Source organism: Haemorhous mexicanus, chromosome 16 (assembly GCF_027477595.1).
Source record: "Haemorhous mexicanus isolate bHaeMex1 chromosome 16, bHaeMex1.pri, whole genome shotgun sequence".
Lineage (NCBI taxonomy): Eukaryota > Metazoa > Chordata > Aves > Passeriformes > Fringillidae > Haemorhous > Haemorhous mexicanus.
The window spans coordinates 6145156-6173149 of record NC_082356.1 but is presented as its reverse complement, the minus strand read 5'-3'; the positions used below and the strand labels follow the sequence as shown (position 1 = coordinate 6173149).

General features: G+C 56.5%; 2 protein-coding genes across 2 annotated transcripts in view; one reads left to right on the top strand and one right to left on the bottom strand.

Moving 5' to 3' along the window:
• Positions 1-1101, bottom strand: part of LOC132334619 (hydrocephalus-inducing protein-like) — a 45335-nt gene extending 44234 nt beyond the window's left edge. The window contains exons 1-2 of the mRNA XM_059860721.1: positions 1054-1101; positions 66-248 (exon numbers count right to left, since the gene is read on the bottom strand). Coding sequence (XP_059716704.1) covers positions 66-248; positions 1054-1101 — 231 coding nt within the window. The remainder of the gene's footprint in view (positions 1-65; positions 249-1053) is intronic.
• A 1192-nt stretch (positions 1102-2293) lies between these two features.
• The window catches only part of LOC132334722 (zinc finger protein 271-like), a 38314-nt gene continuing 12613 nt past the window's right edge, over positions 2294-27994 (top strand). The window contains exons 1-2 of the mRNA XM_059860812.1: positions 2294-2741; positions 2909-3318. Of these exons, the coding sequence (XP_059716795.1) occupies positions 2302-2741; positions 2909-3318 (850 nt within the window). The 5' untranslated portion in view covers positions 2294-2301. The remainder of the gene's footprint in view (positions 2742-2908; positions 3319-27994) is intronic.

The window sequence follows — 27994 nt, the reverse complement described above, 5'->3', positions numbered from 1 at the left end:
ACATCCCAGCCCTGGCTACCCCAATATTATGGCTCTGGCTATCCCGACATCCCAGCCCTGGCTACCCCAATATCCTGGCCCTGGCTAGCCCGATATCCCAGCTCAACTCCCCCCTCCATCCCCGCTCTCTGCGGCTCCATCCGGCCCCGCTCGCTGCCCCAGCGCTCCCAGGGGGTCCCGTCCACATCCCCCACAATCAAGGACTGGGGGACCCCCGGGCCGGGCTCCGACAGCGCCACTTCCAGACACTGCAGGGAGTGCAGAACTGGGGGGACACCGAGATCTGGGGGAGCTGGGGGGGCTGAAAGTGAGAGTTTGAAGATCCAGGGGGGGTCAACAGGCCAAGGAAAGGGGGAACTTTTAGGGCTGGCAGAGCTGAGAAGGAGGTTCAGGGGCTCAGAGCCAAGGAAAGGGGGTGCAGGCACTGGAAGAGCTGGGATGGGGTGTCCAGAGAATCCTGTGCCCAGGAAAGGGGGTGCCAGGGATCCTCAGTGTGTGGAAAGGAGGGGCTGGGGGCTGGGAAATGCAGGAATGGTGGCCCAGGGGTCCCAGGTCAGGGAAAAGGGTGGGGCTGGGGGCTGGGAGAGGCGGGCGCTGGGAAAAGGTTGAGTTGTTCCGGATAAAGGGGTGCAGGGGGGTCTCAGGGTCACGGAAATGGGGGTGCAGGGACGTGCAGAGGTAGAAGGGAATTCCAGGGGGTCTTTGAGCCCAGGAAATAGGGCTCAAGGGGGCTCAGGGTTTCCCAAAAAAGGGGTACCAGGGTGGGGATACCCGGGATGTTCGGGAAGGGGGAGTTCAGGGGGGTCTCTCGTTTTGCACAAAGTTGGGGCTGGGGGCTGGGAAAGGCAGGAATGGGGGTCCAAGGCATTCCAGGGTGTCCCAGGGTCAGGCACACGGCAAGTCTGGAGGCTGGGAGCCAAGGGATGCAGGGAGCAGGGGGTTCTGACGTCCAGTAATGGAGGAATTCAAGGAGGCCACTGTGCAGGATAAGGGGAGCAGGAGGGTGCCAGTGCCTGCAGTGGCCGTTCAGGGTCCCGGTGCCGGTGGTCCCACTCCCCCCTGGCCCCCAAGGAGCGCCTCCAGCCCCAGCGCTGGAGCCATCGCGCTGCTCCCACTCACTCCCAGTATGATCCCAGTATGATCCCAGTAGAACTCAGTCACCCAGGAGCTGCTCCCAGCATGATCCCAGCAGAGCCCAGTCACTCCCAGTCCTGGCATCCCCCCAGCCCTCTCTGCGTTCGGACACGCGAGGGCTCCGGCAGCAGGGGAGGAGGAGGAGGGAGGGAGGGAGGGAGGGAGGGAGGAAGAGGCGGAGCGACAGCAGGAAGCAGCGGGAGGAGGGGACGGGACCCACGTGGCTCCAGCGCTGCCTGAATTCACAGCAGCCCGGGAGCATCGCCCCCCATTCCGCAGGTGCACAGGGAGGGGGAGCTCAGCCGAAATATCCCGGGGGTGCCTGGGTTTGGGGTTTTTTTGGGGGGATGTTTGGAGCTGGCAGGGCTTTAAAGCCGAGCCGCGGATGGCCCTCGGGGAGCCCTGTGTCCCCCAGGAGCCCAAAGTGGGGAGCCCAGAGAGGGGGGAGCGCCGCCATTGGCGGGACCCTCAAGAGCCTGGAGAGGGGCAGGGGGGACTCCTTGGAGCCCCTGCAGCCCAGAGCAGAGAGTGAGGGGAGAAGGGAGCCCGGGACTGCAAGACCCCCAGCATCCCTAAGTGGGGAGAGCAAAAAGGGGAAACTTTTAGGATTCCTGGGACTCCCAGCTGCCTGAGGAGGGCAGGGACCGAGTAGAGGGGGGACCCCCAATACAAGTGTGACCCCAAACAGCTGGGACAGGGGGGAACCCCAAACACCAAAGGGGGCAGACCAGAGACAGGGAACTCCTGGGAGGCATTTTCAGGGATGAGTCTTGTTTTTTTGGGAGGCTTTTATGGACCCCAGATGGCTGGTGATTTGTAGAGATGGACTTGGGCAGAGGGACCTTCAAACTCAAGGTGCTCATTCCTTGTTTTTCCCCAAACCAGGATTTCCCATTCCCAAACCTTGGCCACATGGAGGAGGAAGAGGCTTTGAGGAAGAAGATGATGCCTCAAGACACCCAGGCAGGTGAGGAGGAAGTCAGTGCCCATTTCCCCCTCTTTCCTGCTCCATCTCCCAGCCCAGCATGGCCCCTGGCTGCAGGACAACCCTGCTGCCAATGCCGTCCTGCTGGGGAAGCAGTGGGGGGATCTCCTTCCTCTTCCCTCTGGCACACAGGCAAGTCCCATTCTCTCCTTGTCCTGCCTCCCCCAGGGAAGGAGCTGAGGATGGAGACCAGGGAGGACAAATCCCCACAGCAGAACCTTGTGGAAGAGGCTGTGTTGAGCGGCTCCAGGGCACAGGAATCCAACGGGGAAGAAAAGCCCTGGGGATCTTGCAGGAGGAGGGGCTGCAAAGCCAGCCCAGGGTGCTCTGAGGAGGAAAGACCCACCCTGTGCCAGGAAAGTGGGCAGAGCTTCAGCCAGAGCTCAAAGCTGGTGGTCCATGAGCTGCTTCATGATGGAGAGAAGCCCTGCAAGTGCTTGGAATGTGGGAAGAGCTTCAGGCAGAGTTCTGACCTGATCAGCCACCAGAGGATCCACACTGGGGAATGGCCCTACGAGTGTGGGGAATGTGGGAAGGGCTTCAGGTACAGCTCAGAACTCATCATCCACCAACGTATCCACACTGGGGAGAGGCCCTACAAGTGTGGGGAGTGTCAGAAGAGGTTTCGGAGCAGCTCCCATCTCTTCAAGCACCACGGATTCACACAGAGGAGAGGCCTTTCTGCTGCCCCAACTGCAGGAAGGGCTTCAAGCAAAACTCCCACCTTGTCAGCCACCAGCGCATCCACACTGGGGAGAGGCCCTATGAGTGTGGGGAATGTGGGATGAGCTTCAGCTGGAGCTCCAACCTGATCCGCCACCAGAGGATCCACACGAGGGAACGGCCCTATGAGTGTGGGGAATGTGGGAAGAGCTTCAGCCAGCATTCCCACTGGATCTGCCACCGGAGGAGCCACACTGGGGAAAGGCCATACAAATGTGGGGAATGTGGGATGACCTTCAGTTGGTGCTCCCAACTGATCATCCATGAAATGACCCACACTGGGGAGAGGCCCTACGAGTGTCCCCAGTGTGGGAAGAGGTTTCAGACCAGCTCCCATCTCCTCAAGCACCAGCAGATCCACACAGATGAGAGGCCCTTCCTCTGCCCTGACTGTGGGAAGGGCTTCAACCGCAACTCCACCCTCATCACCCACCGGCGCATCCACAGCCGGGAGAGGCCCTACGAGTGTCCCCAGTGTGGGAAGAGCTTCAGCTGGAGCTCTAACTTGACCAAACACCAACGGAGGCACCGGTAAGGGAAGCCCTGCCACTGCCCCAGCTGCAGGAAGAGCTTTGTGCACTGCCCCAACTTCATCCGCCATGGGAGGCCCCACATTGGTCAGAGCCCTGGTGACCCACATTCCCTGTGATCCATTTTGGGAAGACACTGGGCTGGTTATTCTTTTGTTTTGGCCCTAATTTTCTTTGGATTCATCTTCATCTCTTTAAAACAGAGAAAATTGGGTAAAAATCAATAAATTCATCAAAGGCTTCTAAAGCCTCACTTTTTACTTGTGTTTCAGGGGAATCTGGGTTTCAGGGAGATAATTGGGAGAACTTGGGGGTTTTGGGGGTATTTGGTGTACTTGTCTCCTTTCTTGGCACTCAAAGAGACAAGAGGGTTCGATCTGTCACTTCAATGCCACTCACTCTCTCCCCAAAATTCCTCGATTCCACAGCCCCTTGGTGTGGAATGGGGTTGGAAGGGGATTGGGCAAAGTGGGCTTCAAATCTGGAGGGGTGAGATGGGCATTGTGTGGGGCAGGATGGGTGGGATGGGGTTTGGAAGGTTTGAAATGGGGGAAATATGGCTTGGGAAGGGGGTCATGTAGTCCAGGAGTGGTGGGATGGGTTGGGGTTGGGACTGGGGAGGTGGGCTGGGGTCTGGAATGAGACAGCTGAAGTTTGGGGATGATGAAGGGAGGGGGAGCCCATTACTGAGTGAGTTTTTCAATAATCCACGTTCCTGAAGAGATTTTGGGGTATCTCACGTTTCTGAGGCGGTTTTGGGGCACTGCCCAGCTCTTGGGGGTTTCCTGAGAGCAGCTCCCTGGATCCCCATTGCCGGGGTGGTTGCCATTGGCACGAGCTCAGAGCTGTAACCAGAGTCCCTTGCCTTGATGCTGGAGAGCAGAGAAAGGATGAACAGTCTCAGATACCTGTCGTGTGTGTGGGGGGACAGGGAGAGTTCTGCATAGGTGGGGTGGTCACTGTCCTGCCCCAGCCACTGCAGCCTCTGACCCAGCCCCAAAGTGGCTGCCAAGCCCCTGGCACCCCAAAAACCCCACCTGTGAGAAGGACCAGAGCAGGTCAGGCTGTAACACGGATGTGACACTGACACATTCCGTGGCCCTGAAGCTCACAGCAGCTGAAATCCAAGACTGTCTGTGGGTCTCTCTCTCCCTCTCTCTCTTCTCCTGACCTCCTCTTCTCGAAATCTGGGTAACTTGAAGTTGGACAGGTTAGAGTTTGCTAAGTCAGGGCTTTGTCAAGTGCTTTAATGTCATTCAATGTTGATTTAAGATTTCCCAAGTACCTCATTCTCTGAAGTTTGCAACTAAAGGTTTGTTCTCCACCCTCCTGAGAAGTCTGTTGGTTTCTCCCCTTGGCCATCTCTCCTGCAGGCTGTGCCCCCTGTGTGTGCTGCTCCTGTGCCCATCTCGCTGTCCCCCAGCATTTCTCACCCAGCGTTTCTGTGCCCTCCCTGGGCTCCCTGCACCCAGCGCTGCCGGCTCCCGGCACACAGAGCCAGGGCAGGAGCCCACCCTGCCAAGGGGCTCTGGAGCAGGGCAGGGGCTGTGTTGGCTCCTGAGCTCAGCCGCTGGTCCTGGCATGGCTCTATGGAGACCGAGCACAGCAATGCTGCTGAGCATTGTCCCTGCTGAGGGTCTCACACTGGCGGGGCACATTCCCTGGCTGCAGGATTCGTGCCTGACCCAAGCACTGCACTTATGGCTCCAGCATTGCTTTCCAACAAAAACAGGGGAAGGCAAACTGTGTAGCTCATTATCCATTTCTCATGGTTGGGATTGAAGGCACTTGAGATGGTAGTTCATGTTTGGACTCAGGTGTTTATTATTTCTTATCGGTGAAATGGCCTCATAACCATGAGTTCAGCAGCTTTTCATTAGCAAGGCACAAAATGGCTAACTATCTCTTGTTACAAGGTCTTTTAAGACTCAACTATCCAATTAAGAAATGATATCTAGATTATTTTCCCTTTTAACTCAATAACTGATCCCTCGAAGCCCACAATGCAGACTTTTCTGTCCAATTGCAAACCATCACCCAAACACTTGAAGAAGGAAGAAGGTGAAGAAGAACAACTTGCCTCCAGCCTAAAACCTCCATCTTGCTTCATATTTATTTCTGTATTCTAAAACCCCAAAGTCTTAAGTTTTCAACGCTGTGATATTACACATTTCTCACCAACTACACACCTGTAATCCCAGTACTACCAGTCAATTTTTGAAGCCTTCTCCACAGCCTCAGGTCAAGTGCAGTGTTCTCTTGTGCGTCTTTGCCTTTAAGCACAGGAAGTTTACAATTCTCAGCATCCAGGGTTCCAACAGCTCATGGTATTTTATACTGTCTAAAACTCTAAGTCATCGATCTTGGAGGTGAGATGCATTTGAAATTAGTGGCATGGAGAAGTAGTGCAAGATGGAAAAAGGAAGCAGAGAAATAAATAGAGGAAAGCATTTCAGATTGTTTCCATTTTCATTGCACTTCTGGAAAGCTGTTTCAGTTTTCCAGGAATGTTTTCCACAGTCCTGTCTGCTCTTCTCAAGAACCTTTCCTGGAGAACAAGGTCGAGCTCCTGTCACAAGCTGTGCCACCACCTGCAGCTTCCCTTGGCTTTCCACACTGTGCGTGCAGCAAGACTCTTGCAGGAAAGAAGGACAAAGGTTTTGAGAACTTGACAACTTGTCCTTTCTTTTCCTGGTGGACTGGAGAGTTGTGCTGTGGGTAAGGTTTTTATTGTTACTGTTCTAGGCTAAGAAAACATGAGGAGGTACCAGGAATTGTTAGGGAATACAAGCCTGGCTGAATGCAGAGAAAGAATCTCCAGAGCCTGCAGCCACAAGTAGAGAGTTGGGTGATAATCATTCCAACCTGTCAATGGACATCTTGAAAATTATCTGGAACGTGAAATGCTCTGACAGAGGGAGTTTGTTTCTGAGTTCAGTGTAGATGATTTCACATCTGGTGCCTTGGTGCATAAATCAAGAGCACAATCAGTTCGTGGTAGGCACTAGAACAAGCTGGACCTTTCAGAGCAGCTGACTGAAAGAATCTGAAAAGGAGAAATGCAGGGAATGACTTGGTGAACCTTGCCTGAAAGAAGGGTGATTTTTTTTCTAATAACTACTATTCCATTCCCTTGGGTTTTGGCTTTCTTAGCAAGGCCATTTGCATCCCAGACTCTCCATGAAGGGAGAAGCCGGAGCTTGTGGGACTGCCTGAAAGATGCCCTGTTCCTCTGCAGGGACACTCAGGCTGGAACAGGAGCCAGAGCCCTCTCTGGGGAAGCCTCCTCTGAGCTGGAATTTGTGCCGTGCTGGGAGAGGAGGAGGAGGGGGAGAAGGCTGGCGCTGTGTGGCAGGAGCAGGAGGTTTGGGCCGCAGGACATTCTGTCTGCGCTGCTGCCCCGCAATGGGCGGCCGTGCCCGGGGCTCTGGGCCTGGCCCCGCGTGCGCTGAGCTCCCTGGGCTGGGCTCAGGTTCCTGCTGGGACTGGGCAGAGCCTGGGCTCAAACTGGGCTCAGCAGTGCAAAATACCTCTGGGCATCTGCGTTTCCTGCTGCTGGGAAAGAGAATGAAGCAAGTCAAGAAGTTCTGGTTTCTGTTTCTCCTGGTGGATTTTCTAATTTAATTCCACAATGCAGAGGCAATTTCTCTGATGGCCTCTGTCAGTTCATTCTATTTCAACAGTGCCAGCAACACGGCTGTGTTTGAGCGCTGCCAATGTGGCCTGTGTGGCTTTAATTCCCCTCGCCTTAGTGCTCAGGGGCTGGTGGGCATTCCAATGTCTGCTGATCTTTATGCCCGTGACAAAAATACTGACTTCACTGTCATGAAAGCACCGTGGGTAGCACCACCTGAAGGAGGCACCTGCAGTTTTATGGATAAAATTCAGGTGGCAAGCAGAAGAGGGCCAAGAGAAGCCATGATCTCCAATTCCCAAGGCAAAGGCACCAGCAGTCTCCTGCTGGCACCTCAGGGTGAGTCAAACAGAGCTGAAAACAGCGCTGGAACCTGATCCTTTCTTCCTCTGAGGGCTGGCTCAGGGCAGCACAGGCGGGCCCTGAGGAGTCAGGGCTGTGTGTGGGTGCTTGTTGCTCTAGTCCCGAATTCAGCTGGAAAAAGCCCTTGGAAGCTGAGGCAGGAGCAGGCGGGAAGGGGCTGGCGCTGCTGCTGCTGCTGCTTGGGAGCCCCGGCTGGGCCGGGCCCGCGCCCCCTGCGCTGCGGCTGCTGCTGCTGCCAGAGCCGGGCGGGACTCGGGGACAGGGAACGGACACGGGGGGACAGCAAAGGCCTGGCGGCTGCACGGATGGTGGCACTCGGGCCAGCGCCAGCACAGAGCTTCAGCCCGCAATTAACCCCGAGGGAAACGCTGGGGAAAGGCTCCATTTCAGCCTTTCTGCACTCGTGGCTGTGAAGGGACTGAAATGAAAGGAGAACAAGCAGGGCCCGACCCCTTCTCCTTTGGGAGGTGCCCTGGGCCTGCGGCTGTGAGGGGCCATGAGGGGCTGTGCGGGGCCATGAGGGTCTCTGAGGGGTCATGAGGGGCTGTGAGGGGCTGTGGAAGGCCAGGCACCTCATGGAACCAGTGGTCCATGGTGACACTGCAAGGCCTTGTGGAACCAAAGAGACCATGGTGGCACTATGGAACATCATGGTACCACAGGTCCATTGTTACACATCAGCCACAGCAGGGCCACAGAACCAGGGAGATTATTGTGACACTGCAGAACCTTATGGAATCGAGGTGTCCATGTTACACTACTGAACCTCATGGAACCAAGGGTCCATTGTGACACTGTGGAACCAAGGAGACTGTTGTTGGCAGTACGAAAGCTCATGGAACCAAAAGTTTGTTGTGGCACTGTGGGGCCTCATAGAACCATGGACACCATTAAAACACTTCAGGACCCACTGGAACCAAGAGGCCACTGTGACCCTGCAGGGCCTTGTGGAACCATGCAGAGCATTGTGACAGAGCAGGACCTCGTGTCACCATGGGGCCATTATGACACTGCAGGGCCCCATGGAACCAAGCTCCTCAGGGACTCCTGGGATGAAGGAAACATGTTTGACACCGTGGTGGCCCTTGGGACCAAGAGGCCATTGTGACACTGTGGAACAAAGGAGAGCATTGCTGCCCTGCCAGACCTCATGGAACCAAGGATCCATTGTGACACTACAGGGCCTTGGGGGACCAAGGGCTATTGTGACACACTGGGGCCCCAGGATCCAAGGGACTTTGTGACACCAACGGGTCCCATGGAACCAAAGGGACATTGTGACACTGGGAGGCCTCATGGAATCATGGAGACCATTGGGACGCTCTGGGGCCTAATGGAACTGAGGTGACACCAAGCTGTCGGGGAGAGTTGATCTGCTGGAGGGTAGGAGGGCTCTGCACAGGGCCCTGGACAGGCTGGATCCGGGGCCCAAATCCAACAAGTTGAGGTTTAACAAGTCCAAGTGCCGAGTCCTGCACTTTGGCCACAACAACCCCTGCAGCACTACAGGCTGGGGACAGAGTGGCTGGACAGCAGCCAGGCAAAAAGGGACCTGCAGGGACTGATGGACAGCAGGCTGGACATGAGGCAGCAGTGTGTCCAGGTGGCCAAGAAGGCCAAGGCTCCTGGCCTGGATCAGGAATGGTGTGGCCAGCAGGAGCAGGGCAGTGATTCTTCCCCTGTGCTGGGCACAGCTTGGGCAGCACCTTAAGTGTTGTGTCCAGTTCTGGACCCCCAATTTAGGAAGGACATGGAGGGGCTGGAGTGTGTCCAGAGAAGGGCAACAAGGCTGGGGAGGGGTCTGGAGCACAAGTCCTGTTCAGAGTGGCAGAGGGAGCTGGGGTTGTTTATCCTGGAGAAGAGGAGGCTCAGGGGAGACAAGGTGGTGTCAGGACCAGGGTGGACTTGATGATCTTCATGGCCTGTTCCAACCTTGCTGATTCTGGGATTCTCTGAAACCACCCTTGGAGCAGTTGCAGGATGAGCCCTTGGCCTCCTCTTCAGAAGCTCCAGCAGCCCAGGTCCCTCAGCTTCTCCTGCCAGGCCCAAAGCCCATCCTGTCAGTCCTGCAGAGCCTCTGCAGCTCCTCCTCATTGCCCAGAATGGGGAGCCCCAGAGCCAGACACAGCAGCCCAGATGTGCCCTCCTAGCCTGTGGTGCCTCTGGCAAGGGAGCAGCAGGAGGCACTGCAAGAGCCTGCAGACAATTCCTGCAGCACTTGTGGGATGATCCTGCTCCCCAAAGGACATTCCCCTGGTGCTAAGTCAGGAACTGCAATGGGGAGTGGGGCCAGAGAGGAAAGGGCAAACAGGGATGGGCTGTTTGCAGGGGAGGGAACAGCGGTGGGCAAGAGGAAGAAATCTGAACCAGGGGAGAGGAAAGAAAGCCAAGGTGAAGCCAAGGAAATGCTCAGGGCAGTTTGGGGGTGGCTGCCAGGCAGCCCTGGCTCTGAGCAACAGCGTCTGCAGTGGGACAGGACACTCCCAGCCGATGGGAACAAACTTTCTGGCTGACTGCAGAGGCCAGGACAAAGCTGAGTCATTTCCCTGCCATTCCCAGCCCTTGCTGGCCCCAGGGGCTGATGGCATTTGTGCTCCCTCAGGTTCATGTCCCCACACCAACAGCATGGGGATGCTCCCCCTGCTCTGGGCAATGCAAACAGGGGCTCCTGAGACAGTGCTGCCATGTCTGTGCCTGCAAGGATGGGGCACCTGTGTGAGCTGGGGGAGAGGCCAGGGCTGCAGAGGGGGGATGTTGTTGGCAGCTCCATGAGGACGCTCTGGGACGCTGCCCTGGGCTGTCCAGCACACTGGGGATGGATCAGCCCCTGCTCTGCTGCTCCTTCCCATCTCCCCCAGAGCCCTTGCAGAGCCCCAGCCATGCTGTTTGCCCCCAGCCTGCCCACGGCCACCCTGGGGCTGCTCACAGGGGTTTTCTGTGCTCAGCATTGGCCTGGCTGTGTTCTTGAGAGAGCCTGGGCAAGGAGCCTGGAGTCCTCAGGGCCTGGCCTGAGGCGTCAGCGCTGCCCCAGCAGTGCCCATGGCCTGTCCCTGCTGCAGCCCTGGCACTGCCACCCCCAGGGCTGTGCCCGGCCCCGAGAGCACTCAGGCCCTGCAGCAACACCAGGGCCACCAGGGCAGCGGGGCAGGGCCACGGGAGCAGCACTGGCAACACCAAGTGCTGCTGCTGCTGGGCACAGCTGCTGTGCCAGCACTGATCTGCCCCAGCTCTGCACACAGACATTGCTGCTGCAGCTCCAGAGAAGGCAACAAAAGGGCATCTCTGCAGAAAACTTTTCTGGGAAATCCTTTAGTTCCTTTAAAGCCACCTAAAGTGCAGCCCCGCATTGGAACAGTCTTTGGCCACAGGGAAGGTAGAGAGAAATGAAATGAGAAATGGCACAAAGAATGACATTTATTTTTGGACAATATGAAAAAAGTAAAACAAAGAAAAATTACATCAGAAATGAAACCAACAAGAAGTATCAAAGATGACTTTTATTACAAGTGATTTGCAGAAACTGGCCAGCAGTTTAATGTTTCTGAAAGCAGCCAGAAATCATTCTCCACACTGCAGCCTTGAGCTCCTGGTTCCTCAGGCTGTAGATGAGGGGGTTCAGGGCTGGAGGCACCAGCGAGTATAGAACTGACAGGGCCAGATCCAGGGATGGGGAGGAAATGGAGGGTGGCTTCAGGTGAGCAAATATGGCAGTGCTGGTGAACAGGGAGACCACGGCCAAGTGAGGGAGGCAGGTGGAAAAGGCTTTGTGCTGTCCCTGCTCAGAGGGGATCATCAGCACTGAAGATCTGCACATAGGAGAAAACAATGAACACAAAACAACCAATGGCTAAACAGGTACTAACTGCAATGAGCCCAAGTTCCTTGTGCTTTGAATATGAGCAGGAGAGCTTGAGGATCTGTGGAATTTCACAGAAGGACTGGCCCAGAACATTGCCATGGAACAGGGGCAGGGAAAATGTATTGGCCGTGTGCAGCAGTGAATAGAGAAAGGCACTGGCCCAGGCAGCTGCTGCCATGTGGGCACAAGCTCTGCTGCCCAGGAGGGTCCCGTGGTGCAGGGGTTTGCAGATGGACACGTAGCAGTCGTAGCACATGATGGTCAGGAGGGAAAGCTCTGCTGAGATGAAGAACATAAATAAAAAGAGCTGTGCAGCACATCCTGAGTAGGAGATGGTCCTGGTGTCCCAGAGGGAATTGTGCATGGCTTTGGGCACAGTGGTGCAGATGGAGCCCAGGTCGCTGAGGGCCAGGTTGAGCAGGAAGAAGAACATGGGCGTGTGCAGGTGGTGGCCGCAGGCTACGGCGCTGATGATGAGGCCGTTGCCCAGGAGGGCAGCCAGGGAGATGCCCAGCAAGAGGCAGAAGTGCAGGAGCTGCAGCTGCCACATGTCTGCCAAGGCCAGCAGGAGGAAGTGGCTGATGGAGCTGCTGTTGGACATTTACTGTGCCTTGACATGGGGATCTGTAAAAAAAGGAATCATGGAATAGTTGGGCTTGGAGAAGATTTTAAATATCCCAGCACAGCTGGGGACAACTTTACCCCCACTGCCTGTCCAGGGCTCTTCTGCCTGGAGCTGTCCCTGCCAGCAGCTGCTTCCCTGTGCCCAGGGCTGGGCCCTGCCACTGCTGCCAGGGTCCAGCTCAGCCCTGGGAGCTCAGCTCTGCCCTGCAAACCCCCTCTGGCACTGCCCAGGGGCAGCTCTGGCTCTGCAGGCTCTGATGGCAAAGTCAGATCTACCATGAGGAGGCTGGAAAAGCAACACTGATGCTGCCTCTAAGGGGCCCTGTGCTGATTTCTGTCACTGCCTAGTTTACTCAGATCTGTGATATATGTCTTTTTTTCAACCTGAACTGAGAGATAAATATCTTTGGGCAATTTCCCATCCAGGCAACCCTGAGCAGTAGATAAAGAAAGCAGGATTTTCCCTTTTATGCAGCCCCTCCCTTTCTGTGCTCCATGTATAATCTACATGGAAATGTTCTGCAGTTAAATGCCATGATGGGAGCAGTCCTGACCAATGCAGCATCCTCCCCACAGAAGGAGAAGCCTTACCAGCTGTCTCCTCCCACCCAGATCTTGTCCCCTAGTGCTGGGAGCTGCCCCCAGGGCTGGCTGAGAGCTGTCCCTGGCAGGCAGCAGAGTCCCTGCCCCAGCACAGTGCCCTGGGCTGCAGGACCCTGCTCTGCAGGACAGCCCTGGGCACCCCTGGCTGCTCTGCACAAGAGAGAATCAGAGAATGTACTCACAGAGTCTGCAGGCATTGGGATGTTGCAGCTTTAGGAGATGGCTCCAGGAGCTGCAGCTGCATTGTCCTGCAGCCAGAGGTTCCTGTGCCAAGGGCTGGCAGTGATTGTGGCCCAGGCACTTCTCAGCACCTTCCCAGCCCTGACTGATTGAAGCTCTCTGTGCCTCTGTGCTGTGCCTGGGGTGGCTGCAGGCAGTGCCCCAGCCCTACTGGGCTGGGAAAAAACCTGCTCATAAAGAGAAATGTGCTTTTGAAGCTCTTCTTGGTTACCAGGAGCTGCCTCTGTGCCAGGAGCCCGGCCCAGCTCAGCAGCACAGACACAGCACAAAGACTTTAATGACCCTCTGGGGCTTTGTGCTCAGGCCCTGAACATCAGTCGCTGAGAGGGAGCTGAAGAAACCTCTCCAGAACTCCAAGTAAGAATCCAACTCCAAGTAAGAATCCAAGTGAAAGTTTCTTGGACTTTTAATGGGTCCCACTGAGGGACACGACTGAGAAAGTGTCCCCAGGCCCCAGGCAGAGCAGAGAACTTGAGGCAGTGATGACAGGTGGGGACAAAGAGAAGCCAAGTCTTGGTGCCCTGGGGCACAGCAGGGTCTGTGCCACCAAGGGCTGGGAGGAGACACCTTGTCCTGAGGCACTGGGGCCTCCTGGCACAGCCCCAGCCAGGCTGGGCACTGTCAGCCCCTTGTCCTGCCCTCAGCATCCCCCCCTAGCCCACATCCCAGTGGCCTCAAGGATCTGCTGGAAGGAGTCCCTGGGGAGCCTTGCTCAGGAATGGCCCTGGGGGCTCCTGAATGCTCCCAGGGACTGCAGGGTTTTTCAAAGGACTTTGGGTTTGGCTTTTGCCTTGGAGTCTCTGAGAGGTGTGAGCAATCATGGCCTCCAATTACCTGCTGTAATTAGTCCCTGGAGAGGCTTTGTCTGTAACAACACTCAGTGGGGCTCATTAATGCTTCAAGGTACTTCAGTTCTTTTAAGGTACTTGGTGTTTCCCTTTGGATACAGACTCTGGGAGAGGTTTGTGCAATCATGGCCCCAATTATCTGCTTTAAGGAGTCCCTGTGGAGAGCTTTGTACTGACACTCAGTGGGGCTCATTAATGCTTTGAGACACTCAAGCTTTTTAAGGTACTTTGGAATTTCCTTCCCACATTGAGTGTTTGAGAGGTTTTTGTTCAGTCCTGGCCTCAAATTCTCTCCACCAAGGAGTCCAAGGGGAGCCTGTGTTGGAGAGGGACCTCAGTGGGACCCATTCATGCCTCGAGACACTTTGGGTGTTTTTTCTGCCTTTGGCTCCTGGAAGGGTTTGTGCAATCTCCTCTCAGGCCCTGAGGTTCAAGGGCTCAGCTCCAAATGCACCACAGGGCTCATTAGGATCAAAGAAGTCCTGACAAACCATGGGTCTGCCTTGATTCCCTCAGCTCTTGTGCAGTTCATCAGAAAAGTTTCTGTAGTGGTTTTGGTTCACCAATTTGAGGTTTCTTGGTCAGTTCATCAATAAGTGTGGTGGGTTCAGAGCTGGCTAATTACCAGTGCACTCACTGGAATATACTTGCTCATTTCCTGTTGTGAGATAGGAGTAGGAGTAAGGCAAAGTAGGCTCAGAACTTTAAAAGGATATAAAGAAAATGTTATTACAGTAGCTAAAAGAAAAAGCAATAAGAATCAGAACAAAACTTTCAGAACACTTTTCCTCTCCCTACAACCTTTTCTTTCTTACTGACAATGTAAGGAGACAAAACCTAAAATTTTCAGTCAGTTTACCACCTCTACAATATTCTATTTTTCAGTTCACTTAAGGAGAGAAATTCCTCCTGTTAATGATGTTAAGACTTCTCCACAAGAAAACTGTTCTCTCATGGCTTTTAATTTCCACGAATAGCAGCCACCTGGAAAAATTTGTCAAGTCCCTCCCATTTTTCACAGCTTTTCCCACAGCTCTGTTTATGCGCCATGTCAGCTTGTGGGGTATTAGATTAAAGATGAGCTGTTTAAGAGCAGAGGTTCTCTTCATCTATTTCTGAAATCATTTTCATCTCTGGGAACAGAGGTCTTCTTGTCTCCCTGAGGGCACAGGGTCTCATCACTCTGCTCTTTTCTCTGTACAAACTTCGCATGAAATCACAGATACTTCAACATTTGCTTACTTTAGCAACGAGGCCTTGGCTGAACAAGTCATCTCCCCATACTTTTCAATGTGTTATAGGGAAAAAGAGAGTCTGATGCATGAATTACATCCTTGTCCATAGCTTTACAAGAGGATTCCAGCCCCAAGATCAAGGCACCTGCTCATCCCTCCCATCTGGGGCTCAGCTTCCTCTTCACGGATCTCAGTGTGTTCACGTTGCCCCTCTCTGTGCCTGCACTTTGTCCTTTTCTCTCACTCGAGGGAGGATGGAAGCACTGACAGAGTTCATATCTCACCCGGGGCCTGCAGATGGTTCCGTGACCCCGGCCGGGCTCGGTCCTTGGGCCGGAGCTGTTTTACCATGGAGGTTTCTGCAGCGGCTGCGCTGGGGCTGTGTCAGGATGGGCCGCGCTGGGGCAGGGCCAGGATCTCAGCAGCCAGGCCAGAACACAGCAGCAGCACGGCCGGGGGCCGATGGCTTCTCCTCCCCCTGCCCGGGGGTTGTGGGCGAACCCCAACGGTGGCAGAACCTTGGCTGAGCCGGCCCGGCCCGGGGCTGCTCCTGGGGCCCGGCGGATCCTGGCTCTGCCCGGGCTGGCGGCGGGGCAGGGCTCAGCAGTGCCCAGATGTTGGAACTGCAGCCATGGCCCGGCCCGGCCTCGGCCCCGCGGCCTCCCCTGCCCTGCCCGAGAGCCGATGGGGCCTGGCGGGGTCCCTGGGAAGGGGCCCGGCCCCACGGCAGGAGCCGCCTGGGCTGCCCTGGCTGAGACGGGGGCTGGGTCAGCCTTGTTACCTCTGTGCCAGCCAGAAGGGAAAGAGACCCTCCCAGGCTTTTTCATCTTTACCGTGTGTCTTCACAGGGCCGGGTACAGTTTCCTTAGTGGTTTAACAGATTGTCAGTTCTCAAAGCTAATTACTGATTGGTTTTTTTCATTGGAGGAAATTGCTTCTCTTAGAACATCACTTCTGTGATGCAAAACCACCAAACAGCACAGAGCACAGTGTTCCATTGTCCATATATAGTGGTCACGTGCTCGATGGTATGAGTTAAAAAGGGTTACCAATTTTTTTAAAAAAGGTTGTAGAAATATAAGTTTAACCAACAGTGGCAGAGGAGAGTTCTTTGTTAGCTTCATGTTGTAATGACCTATTAAGAGTAGGTTGTTAACTCTCTATTGTTGAGAATTCCCCTTTTTGTATCAGTACCACCCTGCCTGGGCCAGGTGGTTGGCCCTTCTTGGCCAGTGAAAGGAGGGGACATCAGAGGACATGCAAAATAACCTCAGACTCAGCATGCCATGGGAAGGACCCCCAACACACTTACCAAAAAAACCCCAAAAGCGACGAGCCAATACAGAATTAGGAGATCAAAGTGATGTCTAGACATGAGGACAAAAGTCCAGAGCCTGCAGAGACACTGAGAACCTTTGTTGCCCCTAGCCCCAGACTAAAAGGACCTTGGCTAGAGCCAGTACCCTAGACAGAAAACCCAAAAAGCAGAATTAGGAGAATATCCCCACTGCTTTTGTGGGGACAGTACCCCCAGCTCTGCCCCCTAGTCGACGAAGCTGCATTTTCCTCCTCCTCCGAGCCACTCCTGGGAGCGACAAAGGTGTGACCGCAGACCCGTCTTACCTCCCAACCTGACCTGATCACTTTTAATAAAGGCACTGAAAAGGAGAAAGATCTCCTGCCCTATTTATTTCAGTGCTGGTCTCTCCCTGCTGGATGCTGTGGATGAATTCACGAATGAGCTGTAGGAGAAGGGCAAGAAGCCGGGGATGGTGCACGGACTGCTTCACACACGGTGCTCGGCTGAGCAGGGACAGCAGGCCCAGCCCAGCTGGGGATGGCTGCAGGTACCTGACCTGTGCTGCGGAAGCAGCCACGGCTGGATTCCTGCCCTCGCATGCGCTCCAGGGCTGCATCTGGCAAAAAACGAGCGCAGCCAGAGCTGAGGGGCTGCGGGAGAGGCTGGAGAACACAGCCCAGCCCTTCGCTTCCCAGGCAGGGAGAGCCCCGGGATGCCCCAGGGGGATGGAGCACGGCCACTGCGGGGTGTCTGCGCAGCCCCTCTTCCGTCCTGTCCGTGGGCATGTCCCCAGGGCATGGGATGGCATGGGATGGGACCAAGTTGGCTGCAGGTTCCAGCCCTGCGGCCCAGCTCTGCCACTCACCCTCCTGTGGTGGATGGAACGGCACCACCTCTTCAGCCTCCTGTGCTGGGGCAGCTCCAGGGCCTTCTTCCTCCTCCTCCTCCTCCAGCCAGGCCAGCTTGGGAACTCTCGGGGGTCTCCACTCCATGTCACTGACTGGAGCTACTTGCAGGAGAGATGTCCTGGAAAAGCTCCGGGGCACCAAGTCCCACGCTCTGCCCTTGAGGGCAGCTGCAGAACAGAAGCCCCAGAAGGCCACAGGTCACTGAGTCCTGTGCTCGGGGCACAAGCACAGCCTCAGGAACAAGGCCGTGGAAAAGCTCCGGGTCAGACGGGAACGAGTGGCTGTGCGGGGGCTCCTCACGGCACCGCTCTGTCCCGTTCTGCACCATTGTGTGTTCCGAGCACCCGGGCAAGCTTCTATTTCCCACGTGTCACAAAGGGCCCTTGGACACCGGCTTCCATTCCGTGCCACGGTGACCGTGCTGCAGCGTGCCACCCAGGGCCCTTGCACACACTGCCACCTGCCCTGGGGCTGCCCCCAGCCCACCCAAAGTTGCCCAGGTTGGAAGGAATCCCTGGCCCCAGGGGTCTAGGACAGCCCGACAGGATCTTTAGGAAGGGCTCAGACCATCAGCAAACACTGACCTGCTCTGCGGGCTCAGTCCTATTCCCATAGCTTTCCCTGAGAGCATTTTAATTTCTAAATTATAATCATTTGAAGGGAGGGGATTTACATTTCCATTTCAGAGAAGGCTTCTGCCTTCCTTAGCAGACACCTCTCTTTTCAAACCTAGACAATTGTTTCTCATCTTGCTGGGGAGCCCCGTTTTACACCAGGGACCTCGAGAACCATTCCCAGCAATTGGGAAAATCTTAGGTGCTCCATCCACCCATAGATGAGGTCTCCAAATTTGCCCCGAAAGTGGCTCCAGCTTTTATAGGCCAAAAAGAGCAAGTCCAAGTGACATGATGATATTTTTAGCCCAGAAAGCCCTGCAGCTGATGGCACACTTCACAATCAGCAGGGACACAGCTAGGCCAAAGGCCAGACCTCTGCTGGGAGGCTTTCTCCTCAATCACCTTTCAAACAAACCTCCGTTCAAGTCAGTTGGGAAAGTTTCTTCAAATGATACATTTCTGGCACATAACTACACAGGGTTATGTGAAAGACTCTAAAGCAGCTGCTTTGGAGTCAAAGAGCCAGCATTACGAGTCCTTGTCATCTGTTTGTCACTTATTCACACTTTGGGGGATTTGAAGGAGTTAGGAAGGAGCTAGCGAGCGGACCTCTGAGTTTTTTAGATGATGCCATTTCTTTTCCTTATCTTCTACATGAACAGGAAGAGTGAGTTTGGCTCCCATCTCCACCGCACGGCTCACAAGGCCGCAAGACTTCTAGTTACAAGAGCTTTTAAAGATTTGTTGGCCAATAAGACACTGCCAACAAGGATATCTATGTTTTGGACCCAATCCTTCAATATTTCCTTCTATGGACTCATGCTACAGTGTCAGCTTCCTTAGCCAAGCTACCATGTTATGACACACAAACCTACGGCACTGCATCCTAAGCTTCTTGTTTACCATTGTAACTACTCTTAGTTTTTCTAGATCTTGAACGCTACAACTCTAAACTTTCCTCCACTTCAACTTTCCTCCACGTGTCTCTGCTATAAACTATAAATCCACATTCTCGCTTCTAGCACCTATGTTTGGAAGCCCTTTCCAAGGTCTCAGGTAAAATCCTGTGTTTAATTCTAAGCTCTGCTGACAAGACCAAAGGTCTGAGAATTCCCTGAGTTTTGGTTTCCAACAACACCGTTAGTGTTGTTTCCAACAACTGCTGTTAGTTCCAGAGCACCCAGGATTCATCTTGCAAGTCAGCTCCAGCAGGAACAAGGCAGCTGCCAAGGGGCTGCTTATGGCCTCTGACACCCAATTGCTCAGGGCTTCCCAGTGCCCCAGCCCCTCAGGGTCTTGCTCAGCCCGGCCAAGCTGCCCGGCAGCAGCGCCGCAGCCCCACAGCAGCTCCAGAGGAGCCCCAGGCAGAGGCACCTCAGAGCCCTCAGCAACGCAGGCAGCAGCACACGGGCAGGAGGACACGGATGGCCCTTCCTGCCTGGCACAGGGCTTGTGGCCATCTCCAGGCACCGCTCTCACAGGGATCCCAGCAGCTCCAGCCCCTGCCCAGCCTCTCTGTCAGCAGCACAAAGGCTTCAGCAGAACCACCAAAGGCCAAGGGGCTTCTGGGCATTTTCCCTGCGGCACTGTACGCCTGGGCAGGATGCTAAATACAAGAACCCTCTTCCCTGCTTCCCCTATGCCCTGCTGATCCTGGGCAGTAAAGAAAAGCTCCTGAGAGTCCGTATATTATAACACATTTTATATTTACATAGAATAAAAAGGAAGGGAAGAAAAAAAATCATAAAGAAAAAGAAAATCCCCAATGGCTAAGGTTGCCCCAGCAAAGAGAGCCTCCTGGATTCAGCTCTCTACAGAGCTCCAGCAGTGCAGCCAGCCAAGCCGCAACAGACGAGGCCGAGGCTGAGTCATCCATGCCCTGCACAGCTGATCTTGCAGCCTCTGGAAGATGGAATATTGCCCACTCGCTGTTGCTCGGAGGACATGCAGTGTTTCAAGTGCCAGCTCTGACACGGCACTGCTCATGTCCTCAGTCAGGCGTTCGAGGGCTGCAAGAGAGAGGAACAGAGCCACGGTCAGATGCCGGATCTGTGGGGAGCCAAGGAGAGCCCCGTGCCAGGGCCATGGCAGCCGACTCTTGTCATGGCCAGGAGGGAGCAGGGACCAAGGGGATCAGCCCGAAGCTGCTGGCGATGAATGGCATACGTGGCCCTGAAATCTCTGTGTGCTCTGCCCACGGGAGCAGAGCCCTCTGCAGCCGGGGCAGGGTTTGCGGCTCCCCCCGCTGTCAGCCCCTGTGCTCAGCCCGCTGCCCTCACTCACCAGTGCAGATCAGCTGGAGCTCTTGCTGCTGCCCCCTCAGGTGCCGCCCGGCCATCCCTGTGAACACAGAGCCTGTCACGGCCACAGCGGCACAGCTCCCTGCCGGCGGCGCTGCCGGCGCTGTGGCCACACGGCCTGCTGGCCCGGCAGGGCTCAGCCCGGGCCCTGGCCGCACGCTGCCGCCCAAGGGCACGGCTGCCAGAGGGCGGCAGCAGCGCCGAGGCCAGCCGGGGCTCCACGGCGCCGGGCCCGGCCGGCACTGCCGGGGCAGCAGGCGGGGCTGGGGCCGAGCTGCGGCGGGCCGGGGAGGGAGCCCGGGCTCGTGGCTCACCCATGAACCTGATGGCCGCCTCTCGCAGGGGCTCCTGTGGGCTCTGCAGGTAGCGCAGGGCCCGGCGCAGGTGCTCGGCCGCTCCGCTCCTGTCCTCTGCCAGCTGGAGAGAGCGGCGGGAGGGAAGGAAGCGTTGGCGCGGGCTCAGCCCCTCGGCCGGGCGCTGCCTGCGCCCAGCCCCGGCCTCCCCTGCCCGCACAGCCCTGAGGCGCGGCCAGCAGCCGCTGGCGCCGGGCTCCCGAGGGGAGGGGGCAGAGGGCCGGCTGCTGCCCGGGGAGCCGCGGTGCCGGCCCGCCCTGCAGCCCCGCCGGGCCGGGGCTCCACGGGCACCTGGCTCGGGCCCACGGGAGCCTGGAGAAGAGCCCGTGCAGCCTCTGCGTGCAGCAGCGGGCAGGGGCACAGCTGCCCGCCCCGCACTATCAGCACCGCCCCTGGGGGCCTTCTCCAGGCTGAGACTGGGGCTTCCAGGCCGTCCTTACCAGGCACTCGGTGAACTTCCACAGCTTCTTGTTCTTCAGCAGTCTTTCAAGATCCCTCCTCTTCAGGAACTTGGCCACACAAAGCAGCGTTTCCCGTGAAGCCTGGAGAGCAGCAGAGACGAGGAGATGACCCCAAAGCCCAGGGTGCAGGACCCGTGTCCCTGTGCCAAGGCCTGGAGGAGGCTGCAGCCTGGCAGGCACCAGGGCAGGAGGCAGCCGAGCCCCCTGCCAGGGCGACAGCAGCAGCCCACGAGTCCTCACCTGTGCCACAAGACGATTCTCATCATGGCAGTGGAAGAAGAGTGGCAGCAGGCTCTGGCGCAGGGGTGTCTTCAGGGCCTTTTTTGCCTTTTCTGCTGGATGAGTCACCAATGTTCGGAAGAGCAGTATGGAGATTACCTGCACCTGGCTATTGTCCTGAATGAAAGGAAGAAAAAAAGACCTCAGAATCGGCTGCATGGGGCTCAGCTTGACGCAGGCCTGAAAATCCTGAGGGCACGAATTGTCCGGGTAGCACCCAGTGGCTGTGGCTGGGGGCAGCGAGCCTTACGTGGTCAAAGAGTGGCAGGAGCGCCTCAACCAGCTGCAGTGTGATGGGGCTGGGCATCAGCATGTCATTGTCCAAGATGATAAAGCTGAGTAGCATGACTGTCATGATAACTATCTCTCCATCTGTGTCCCACAGGAACTCCACAAGACTTTCAGTCAGGCTCCTCATTTTTTTGGTCTGTGCAGAACACAAATTTGTGAAATGCCATCCTCCTGCCGCAGGGCCTGAAGGCCAAAGGCCTGTCCTGAAGCACTTGGGCAGCTGAAGCGGGAGGCAGGAGAGCTGGGAGCAGCTGCCCCAGCTCCCAAAGCCCAGCCAAGCCCAAGCGACTGCATTCCCTAGCTCAGCCTCAGCCACTGCCCCCTTCTCACCATTGAGGGATCATCAGTGAGATCAAGAAGGGCCCTGAGCGCCAGGCGACGCCTCTCCCTGCACTCCCTCTGCAGCTGCCTTGACAAGATTTGCAGGACTCTGTTAGCACTGCGTTCACTCAAGTCCAGGCACTCGAGGACCTGAAAGGCACAGGGCAGTGACAGCGGACCTGGCCGGCAGGAGCTCGGAACCACACAGGGCCGGGCCCAGGCAGCAGCGCAGGGCACGGGCTCCATCCCAGGCAGCTGTGGCTCTGAAAGGGCAGAGAGCTGGGAGGCAGCTGAGCGAGGCAGCGCTGGCCATCAGGCTCACCTCCACAAGGAACGCCAGGGCAGGCAGCTCCCAGCGTGGCTCCTGTGTGCTGAGCAGCCGGAGCAGGTAGCGAGCGATCCGGGAACACAAGGGGATGGAGACACAGGACATCTCCCTGGCAGGAGAAAAAGTAACCAAGACTGTGGGCCAGGGCCACAAACCTCCGCCAGGACTGACACACACATGTCTGGTCTTTCCCCAGCATTGTACAAGTGGCCCTGGACTATTTGGGAGGCGGCTCCTTGTGGGCACCCTCCTCTCCCAGCCTTTTCCAGTCTGCTTGGCCATCCCTCGGTGACCCTCTGGGCCACGACCACAGGATCTGTGTGGAGCTCCCTGGGCACAGAGCACAAATGTCAGAGGCAGTGGGGAGAAGGGGGTCTCACCTGGCCAGCAGACTCATGGCACAGTGGTGGGTGTCAGCACACAGCAGCATGTCCCAGCCGCAATTGTGTTCCATTGCCACCACCACATCCTCGTGCTGCGTTCGGCAGAGCAGGGACTTCAGGGTCTGCACTGCAAACCTGCGTGCAGAGCAAAGCCCAGGTCACGCTGGGAGCACTGGCTCCTTCCCAGGCCACGTGGCAGGGACAGGAGGAGTAGGATGGAGCACCTCCTGGGGCTGGTGGCAAGGCCATGTTGCTCCTGGCATCCCTTCCAGAAGGTAATGACCTCCTCTGGCATATCCAGAGTGCTGAAGAGCACTTGGAAGAGCAGATGCACAAAGAGGCGGGGGAAATACACCGTCACCATATGTGGGACACAGGGCACCTGGAGGATCTTCCACATCACCACAGCTGCCTGGAAAGAACAAAGACCCCCGAGACAGCGCTCAGTGCTGAGGTGTCAGTGTGGCAGGGCCCGAGCTTGGCAGGGAGAAGCCTGGAGAGACCGTGCAGGGGGAGCAGGGGGCCTGGCGGGCCTGAAGCTGCCCCTGGGGCAGGTTTCAGGCCAGCGCCTGAGGCAGGGAGATGCAGTGGGGGAAGGAGGATGGAGAGGTGCTGGAGAGGTGGCCTTGGGGCCAGCAAAGGCCAGTTACAGAAACTCACAGCCAGGGCAAAGACACCCGTTTTGTCCCCATCAGAGGTGCACGTGCTGCGCTCTGGCCAGCTCCCCAGCACATCCAGGAGGATCAGCAGCACTGGTTCCGCAGTCCTGGGCGAGCCCATGATGGTCTTCCACATGGCCATGGCAGCTCTGTGGGGTTAGAGCTCTGTCTCAGGGAGGTCTCAGATACAGCATGGTGGCCTGGGCAGCAGTGGGGATCTGAGCCAGCTGCCAGCTCTGCCTCTGCCCATTGTCCCTCACTGGCAGCACCCAGGCAGCCCAGCCCTGTGGGGACAGGCCCCTGAGGGGCAGGGAGGGAGCATGGCAGCAGGCATGGGGGGGTGACATGCCAGGGCTGGCAAAGGGAGCAGCCAGAGGGCCCTGGAACTCTCTGTTGGTCAGACACCTGGGCCAAGTTGTACAGGCTGATGGGCTGGGGAGCCCTGAGCTCTCTGGGCAGGTGGGCCCCATACCTGTCACAGGATGGGGCCACGCGCAGCAGCGTCATTAGTACGTCAGCAGGCTGTGCTTCTGTGAGATCCAGCAGGGTCCTGTTCAGCCTGTGCTCAGCAAACTGATTGGCCAGGAGCCACTGGTGGATGTACCTGACCAGGGCGGGCACCTGGAGAAGGCACAGGAAGACTTGGAAAGCTGCCAGAAGGAGGAATGTCCCCAGGGTCCCCAGAGAAGTGCTTCCCTTCCCACCACACTGCCATGGCCTCAAAGCCTTCCAGTGACCAGTGGGTGTGGCTTGAGAGGCCAAGCAATTCCTGGGAGGATCAAACCCTGGCCACAGGCTGCTTACTTGCTTTGGGTTGGAAAAGCCCTCCTCTACAAGCATATCCAGCAGGGCAGCACTGGTCTTGGTTTTGAAGATGTGCGTGTATGCTCTGAGCCCAGTTCCCATGGTGCTGGTCTCTTCCTCCCGAATTCTCTTGATGAATTTGCAAACCAGCTGTAGGAGAAGGGCAAGAAGCCAGGGATGGTGCATGGAATGCTCCAAGTGCGGTGACAGCAGGCCCAGCCCAGGTGGGGGTGGCTGCAGGTACCTGCGCTGTTCGGCGGAAGAGGCCACGGGCGGGGTCCTGCTCTTGTGTGCGCTCCAGGGCTGCACCTGGCAAAGAACGAGCGCAGCCAGAGCTGAGGGGCTGCGGGAGAGGCCGGAGAACACAGCCCAGCCCTGCGCTCCCCAGGTGGGGACAGCCCGGGGATGCCTGAGGGGATGGAGCACGGCCACTGCGGGGTGTCTGCCTGGCCCTTGTCCATGGGCATGGGCCAGGGGATGGGATGGGATGGGATGGGATGGGATGGGATGGGATGGGATGGGATGGGATGGGATGGGATGGGATGGGATGGGAAGCAATGTTGCCAGGCTGGCTGCAGGCACCATCCCTGTGGCCCAGCTCTGCCACTCACCCTCCTGCAACAGCTCAAACAGCACCACCTCTTTGGTCTCCTGTGCTGGAGCAGCTCCAGCGCCTTCTTCCTCCTCCTCTTCCTCCAGGCAGGCCAGCTTGGGCACTCTTAGGGGTCTCTGCTCCATGTCTCTGACTGGATTTGTGGCTACTTGCTGGAGAGATGCCTCAGAAAAGCTCAGAGTCAGCAAGTCCTGCAGTGGTGCCTGGAAGGCACCTTCAGGAAAGAAGCCCCAGGAAGGCAACAGGACAGCAAGTCCTGCACTCTGGTCTCGAGGGCTCCTGCCACAAGGATAGGACACTCCTGTCAAGGATTGTAGTCTGGCCTCGAGGGCACTGGCAGCAGGGATGGGAGATGCCTCTGGGGCACCAAGTCCCACGCTCTGCCCTCGAGGGCACCTGCAGAAGAGAAGCCTCGGGAAGGCCACGGGTCGGCAAGTCCTGTGGTCTGGTCTCGAGCTCAGCTGCAGGAATAACGCCTTGGAAAGGCTCCGGTTTGGACAGGAACGAGCGCACTGTGTGGGGGCTCCTCACAGCACCGCTCTGTCCTGTCCTGTCCCGTTGTGTGCTCCGAGACCTGTGGTGTGCTCTTGTCACTGCCAGCTCCTATGTCACCACGTGTCACAAAGGGCCCTTGGACACCTGTTCTATGCCACGGTGCCCATGCTGCACTGTGTCACAAAGGGCCCCTGCACACACTGCCCCTTGCCCTGGGGCCACCCCCAGCCCACCCAAAGTGGCCCAGGTTGGAAGGAATCTCTCACCCCAAGTGTCTAAGACAGCCCAACAGGGTCTTTAGGAACAGCTCAAACCATCAGCAAATGCTGCCCTGCTCTGTGGGCTCAGGGCAGCAGAAGGAGCCTCCAGGGCTGCCAACTCAGCTGCACTGGGAAGGGCACGGGGCCTTCCAGGGAAGCTGGCTCGGCCTCCTTGGGACATGTCCTGGCTGGTGGCCATCCTAAACCCACGCGTGTGGCATGGACATGGAACGTGGGGGCCAGGGCACGAGTGCTGCTCTGAGTCCTGGGGCCCAGAGAGCGCTGAAATAAGCAGGTGTGGCAGAGTCCCTGCCCAAGCAGACCTGCCACCCTCCAAGCCCTGGCAGCGCTGGTGCCCATCTCCTGCCCCAGAGACCTGTGCCCCCGGGGGGCTTCTGTGCCAGAGGGAGCCAAAGCCCACGTGCATTGGGGACTATGCTCCTTCCTGCAGGGGCTGTTGGCAGGAGCACCTGGAGCCACTGCTGGCAACATTTGGTCTGGGTCAGAAGTTCTCACTCCATGCTGAAATGATTTTCTCATTTCCTTCAGCACAAAAACACCTTAATGGCAAAGGCACAGAAGAATCTGGCATTTAAGAATCCTCACTTCAGGAAAGCATTACTTCCCGTTGCTGAACTCAAGTAGTTCCAAAAAGTTGCAAACTTCCCAACTTCATTGGGATGGCCTGAGAAGGTGAAGAGTTGGAATTCTGCTTTCTGTCTCAAAGCAGCAACTCATTTGCCTTAACATAATCCAGTGAGAGTCACTTAAAATAACACTGCACAGAGGTAAAAAAAGGGCCATTCTTTTTTTTGCAAATGGTTTTCTATGAAGAGATGATATTATCCTAATTCTCTTAAAGAATAAAAGCTCTCAAGAAATTAAAGTCCACTCAGTGTTACAATAGTAGCCCAAACAAATGAGTAGATGGCAAAAGGGCTAATCCTCCCTCTGGTACAGATATCTAAGTTGCCAGTAAAGTACAGCTCTCCCCTCTTGTTCCCTGCAGGAGAATCAGGACGATGAACAAGAATAGTCACAGGTATTTCTGCCCTCTGTAACCAAAGCTGTGCCAAACCACAGATGCTGCTTTCAAACTGACTCAAATTCCAGCCTACACTTCTCACCTTCCAGACAACTCCTTCCCCAACAACCCACAAACACCAACACCCCCAAACTACCACAGAGAAGCCCTCAACACCCCGCCAGGACCCTCAGCTGTCCCTGTCCCTCTGCAGAGCTTTCCCACCCTCCAGCAGACCCCCTGGTTCCCTGCACATGCCGTGGGATGGCACTCAGAAGGATCTGCCCCAATACCTTCTTCTGTGGCAAGCTCAGGCTGCCAGACCTATGGTTCCTGGATCACCCTTCCCACCTCACTGGGAGCTCCCTGGGAAGCACTTTCCTTGAGAAGCAAGCCCCTTTCCTCCAAAGGCATTTCCCCAAATGTGTAGCTTTCCTGGACAACACCAATACACTCTTAAGAAAAGCTGGCAAGGCTGAATGACTTCAGGTCCTTTCAGGACAGGCACTCCAGCTCTAGCTTGTATTCCCCCAAGTGTGTTTCCAGGTGGAGGTTCAGAGGTGCAGCCCCAGGCCCTCTACAAACACAAGCTGCCCACAGCCTCTTCACCTGCCTCAACTCCTGCCTGCGGTCACAGCAGCAAAACCAGGCTGTTCCCAGCCAGAGCCCAGAGCCCTGTTCCTGCAGGATGCTCTTGCCAGTACCTTCCAGGACTCTCAGCTGTGCATGCAGAGCTTTTCATGCTGGCTCCCAACAGGCTTTGGAATGCAGAGCACAACCTGGCTGGCTCTGCCACCAGCACACCCCAAACACAGGCAGAGGATGAAGCAGCAGGGGCTGTTTTGCAGCCATGCCCAAGAGAAACTGGAAAGGTGCCCTCCCTCTGGTCTCACTTGTTTGGCTTTCTGACTGGCTCTGAGCCTGGGGCTGCCATTCCTGGGTTGTGGGGACCAGAACCACACCTGGGATCCCAGCACTGCCTGACAGCGCTCCAGGCACTGGCACGGTTGCACCTCCGAGTCTCAGGCACCGTGCTGCTGCTTCATTTGCCCTTAGGCACACCCAAAGCTCTCTTATAAGCCCAGATTGCCTCTGGTTCTGCCCTTTCCCTGATCCTGTGCAGGGATGGAGCACTGCTGTGCTTTCAGGAAGCTGTTCTTGAAACCTTCCAGCATTCCAAGCTCCTTTGCCCTCCATGGATGCTTGCCATGGAATCCTCACAGCTGGGTTCAGAGCATTCTCAGGTTTGCTATTCCAAAGTCCAGGGGCTCCAGGGTGCTCAGCAAGATCTGTAACTCCACAGTGTTGTGGAACTGGACTTTCAGCACAGGGACCTTTCCAGCCTGATCTGCCCTCGTTCCTCTGTGTCTGTGCAAAAAACACAGTGTGGAAGAGAATGGCAGGAGGGGCCTGTGTGTCCCAGGGCTCCGGATTTGCATCGCTCCAGCTCCACAGAGATGCAGGTAAAGCAAAGAAGCCAAACTGTTTATTAATGGAAGGCAAAGCAAAGGGATGAGCTGGGAGGGAAGAAAGGGGATGGGCAGGTTCTGAGGGCTGTCAACAGCAAGAGAGAAGGCAGGAGCTATGGGAGCTTCCCACAGGCTCAGCTGTGCCAGTCATCAGCTGTGCCTGGAGCTCCAGCTGATCTCCTCTGCTCTCCAGGTGGTCTCACCTTCCAAGGGATCTGGAGGTCTTAAAGAGACACTGGTTCTTCTGAGCCTGCAGATGAAAGTAGTTCAGCTCTTCCCTCGAACATCACCTGAACAAATATGCTTATGCAGGAGGGGCTGTTGTGTTCATTCAGGCCTTGAAGGGCTGAA